The sequence below is a fragment of the Palaemon carinicauda genome, chromosome 32 (genome assembly GCF_036898095.1).
Source record: "Palaemon carinicauda isolate YSFRI2023 chromosome 32, ASM3689809v2, whole genome shotgun sequence".
Taxonomy (NCBI): Eukaryota; Metazoa; Arthropoda; class Malacostraca; order Decapoda; family Palaemonidae; genus Palaemon; species Palaemon carinicauda.
In genome coordinates this window covers 67,641,193-67,645,498 of record NC_090756.1, presented here as the reverse complement: position 1 = coordinate 67,645,498, position 4,306 = coordinate 67,641,193, and the positions used below count along the sequence as shown (strand labels likewise).

At 32.6% G+C, this 4,306-nt stretch overlaps 1 protein-coding gene across 1 annotated transcript in view; it reads left to right on the top strand.

Moving 5' to 3' along the window:
• The window catches only part of LOC137625638 (uncharacterized), an 18,677-nt gene extending 14,656 nt beyond the window's left edge, over positions 1 to 4,021 (top strand). Inside the window, exon 3 of the mRNA XM_068356548.1 lies at positions 3,884 to 4,021. Coding sequence (XP_068212649.1) covers positions 3,884 to 4,021 — 138 coding nt within the window. The remainder of the gene's footprint in view (positions 1 to 3,883) is intronic.
• The last annotated feature ends 285 nt before the right edge of the window (positions 4,022 to 4,306 follow it).

Below are 4,306 nucleotides of genomic sequence, written 5' to 3'. Positions count from 1 at the left end.
ACTTACTGTCAAGAGATGTGGCTGAAAACTATAGGAATATTTGAGAAAATTCTTGAAGAAAATGCTTTAACTAAGAACAAAAATAGATCAACAAGGGATGATAGGTAATGGCGATTAGGAAATATGTAATGGTGTGGAGGTGGTTTGATTATTTAAGGAAGGGGAGAGTTTCTTTATATAAAGAGATTCCAAGAGGAGGAGCGAAAGGCAATCGGATGTTTGGGTAAGAATTTCGAAATGGTTTTATTGGATATGAGTTTTATACCAAAGATATTATAAGCAAAAATGTATATTTAGTATCTAATGTAAACCTAATCTCATTTTTTATGTAGCCCTGATGATGGGAATGGATTCCCGAAACGTTGGTGTAGAATAAATATGTAAGATGATCCGAAGTCTTCTTGCTGTCCTCTTCATCCTTAAACTTAAGCTTGCCAGAAGCGAAAATGTCACTAGTTATATATATATATATATATATATATATATATATATATATATATATATATATATATATATAAATATATATATATATATATATATATATATATATATATATATATATACATATATATATATATATATATATATATATATATATATATATATATATATATATATATATCTATATATGTATCTATTCATCTGTCTATCTACCTATCTATCTATATATATATACATATATATATATATATATATATATATATATATATATATATATATATATATATATATATATATAAGAATAAATATAAATATATATTTATATATATATATATATATATATATATATAATAAATATATAATATATATATATATATATATATATATATATATATACGTATATATATATATATATATATATATATATATATATATATATATATATATATATATATATATATATGTATATATATATATATATATATATATATATATATATATATATATATATATATACATTATATATACATTTATAAATATATATAATATACATGTGTGTATATATATGTATATATATATATATATATATGTATAGATAAATATATATACAAATATATATATATATATATATATATATATATATATATATATATGTATATATATATATATAAATATATATATATATATATATATATATATATATATATATATATATATATATATATATATATATATATATATATATGTATATATCTATATATATGTATATATATACATATATATATATATATATATATATATATATATATATATATATATATATATATATATGTATATATCTATATATTTATATATATATATATATATATATATATATATATATATATATATATGTATATATATATACATATATATTGGGTGAGGTAGCCATATCGTCCTAATAGAAGTTCCTAAAGGGTAGCTTCCTAGGGTATATTTGACTACAGTGATATTCCCAGAGAATTTTACCTTAAGGTATCCAGAATTCTAACTCCTGGAGCGAATATCCCTAAATAAATCTAACAGGGATATCGCATAATATCAGAGGACGTATTCTTGACAGGCCACATAGCTATTTTCACCCCGAACAGTATTAACGCTTCGAGGGGTTACAGTGACAAGAATCTAAAAACGAGAATGCAAAGAGAGCCTCTCATAAGGTATCTCTCTTATTCCATTTCCAGTGTGTATCTGACGAAGACGGCAGCGCCATCTTTATTCCTTGTAGCGATACACGAGGTGCTACAGATACTGTATAATAGGGAGGGGTCAATAAGCCTTTTTTTCCATAAAAGGAAGGGCAGGGCCATCAGGACGACATGGCTACCTTACCCAAAAATAGATTTTTCGCTTCTCTCAAAATCCGTTTTTTGGGCTCAGTCCATGTCGTCCTGATGGAAGTTTACCAGAGTATTACTATATCTGTGGATTCTCAACCGGTGCCGTACCCTCAAGAAAGTATTATCTTGGTCTGTCTGGACCTAGAGACCTATGATGTTAACGTAATACATCATTTCATCTAAGCATGAACTATGTTAGTGCTTCCTGCCCCCTACAGGGAAGAGTCGTACTAGAGTCTGGAAAAAGTCTCGAGGAGTACATATTAATTATGGATGACAAAATGACAAGCTTTTATAGTGGTTTCACCCTATACATTGTAAAGAAAATTTTGTATAAGAGTCACCACTGTCAGTATGAATTCCTGACATCTCCCCCAGTGTGTCTACTCTTATTAAACTATCTGATAACAGTTGTATCCGTATAGCAAAAAATTTTGCATCTCTACCACCATCCCCTTATGGTACAACGTTAATCCTTCCTAAGGAAGGTTTAAAGCGAGTTGATTTTAGCAGGAAGAAAGGAACAATCTTAAAACACATTCCATGTTAAAATTATCCATATTTCAAACTTAATGCCAAGTGCATTTCTAATAAAATGAGTTTGGGCGAATAAGACTATGAACTAGTTTATTAAGAATTTAATAAACATATATATCAGTCAACATTTATAAAATTTATAAAATGTGGACGATATCCATTAAAGCATAAAGAAAACAGTAACCAGAAAATATTATTTCGTCAAAAAGGAAACAGAGTTGCCACTTTAATCGAATTATTAATAATATTGATACAGTCTGTATACTGTTTATTTACACTAATGTAAGAAACGCTTGGCACAAGTGTCCGTATTATGCTTTAGTTCACCAAAGTCAATGGAACAGTTCCTAAGGACACGTTAGTGGCCTATCACTTAGTGTGTAGTAACAGTCTGTGACTACACACCCACCCTCTTAATTAATCGTCCCAAATTAATTGCACTGTTCCTCACAGATTTAAACAGCAGGTTTAAGAATTCTACCTACTGTTACAACAGACCTCTTGAGTTGCTCCACTTGCTTTGCATAGTGCATAAAGAACACCTTGGATGACTACCAGCCGGTGTAATAACGAAGATGTTCAAAGACCATATAATCAAAGAAATTTTATGGAAGAGGCAACTTTCCTCGGATCATGACTTGCAGGTGTACTGTCTGGATCCGCTCTGCGAATAACATAGGTGAGTTTCGCCCTTAGTTGTTTCAGAGATAAATTTGAACTCGAGGTTTCTTCTCTGAACAGCCGTCCTCCCTTAAAGTCTGAAATTCTATGAACATAGACCTTTAGGCACTCCACTGGACATAGATATACATCTTCCTTCAGAGGGCTGATTCTCTAGGGACCCCACCTGATGTTGGGTAGCTCGTTCTTGGTAAGAAACGTTGGAAATAGATTCAGTTCTCCCACCAAGAACTGGACGTGACCTTCCTCTCTAGAGAGAACCACTGTTTCACTAACTCTGTCCCCCAAAGCGAGTGCAAACAAAAAATATGACTTTTTGAGTCAAATCCTTCTAAGCGCACTCCTCATAGTTCATTATTTAGGCCAAATGAAGAATCCTATCTAGTGACCATGAAATGGGTCTTGAAGGCGCTGAAGGACTAAGCTTAGCACAGGCCTTCGGAATTCATTAAGAACGTCGTTAGAAAGGTCGACCTGAAAGGCATATAGTACCAGTCTTGTCAAGGCAGACTTGCACATTGATATTGTGTTGGCTGCTAAACCCTGCTCATGAAGGTGAATGAAGAATGATAAACAGAAATCTGTCGAGATTTCTTTTGGTTTCTTCACCTTGACAATTTACACCCGCTTCTTCCATGATGCCTCATATTTTCTTCTGGTTTCCTCCAAAAAGTCTATACTGTCTTTTGATACCCCGAATCTTTTTCTCATCGCTAAGGAGAGAAAATCATGAGAAATAGGTTCCGGGTATCCTGTGATGAAGCGAAGACAGTCGACTTCTGTACTCGTTTAGAAAGGGTTGGATCCGGTAGTGGTACAAACTTCAGTCATAGTTCCAATGCCAGAGGGAACTACACGCTGTTTGGCCACCTATGGGCGACTATTGCCGCTTTCCGTTTGAAGGATCTCAGTTTGTCGAGGACCTTCAAAAGGAGGTTGTGCGAAGGGAACAGGTAAATCCTGGACCATCTGTTCCAGTCTAGGGACATGGCGCTCACTGCCTCCACTAGCGGATCCTTGTATGGGGACTCATAATGATGTATTTTCTTGTTGTCTTTCATCGCAAAGAGGTCTATCTGCAGTTCCGGGACTTAACTCAATATGAACGAGAACGATCCTGCGTCTAGGGACCATTCTGACTCTATTGGTGTAAACCTGGATAGAGCGTCCGCTGTCACGTTGCGGAACCCTTGAATGTGAACTGCTGACAGGTGCCATTTCTTCCATTCCGCCAAACGGAATATGGCCAACATCACTTGGTTGATTTG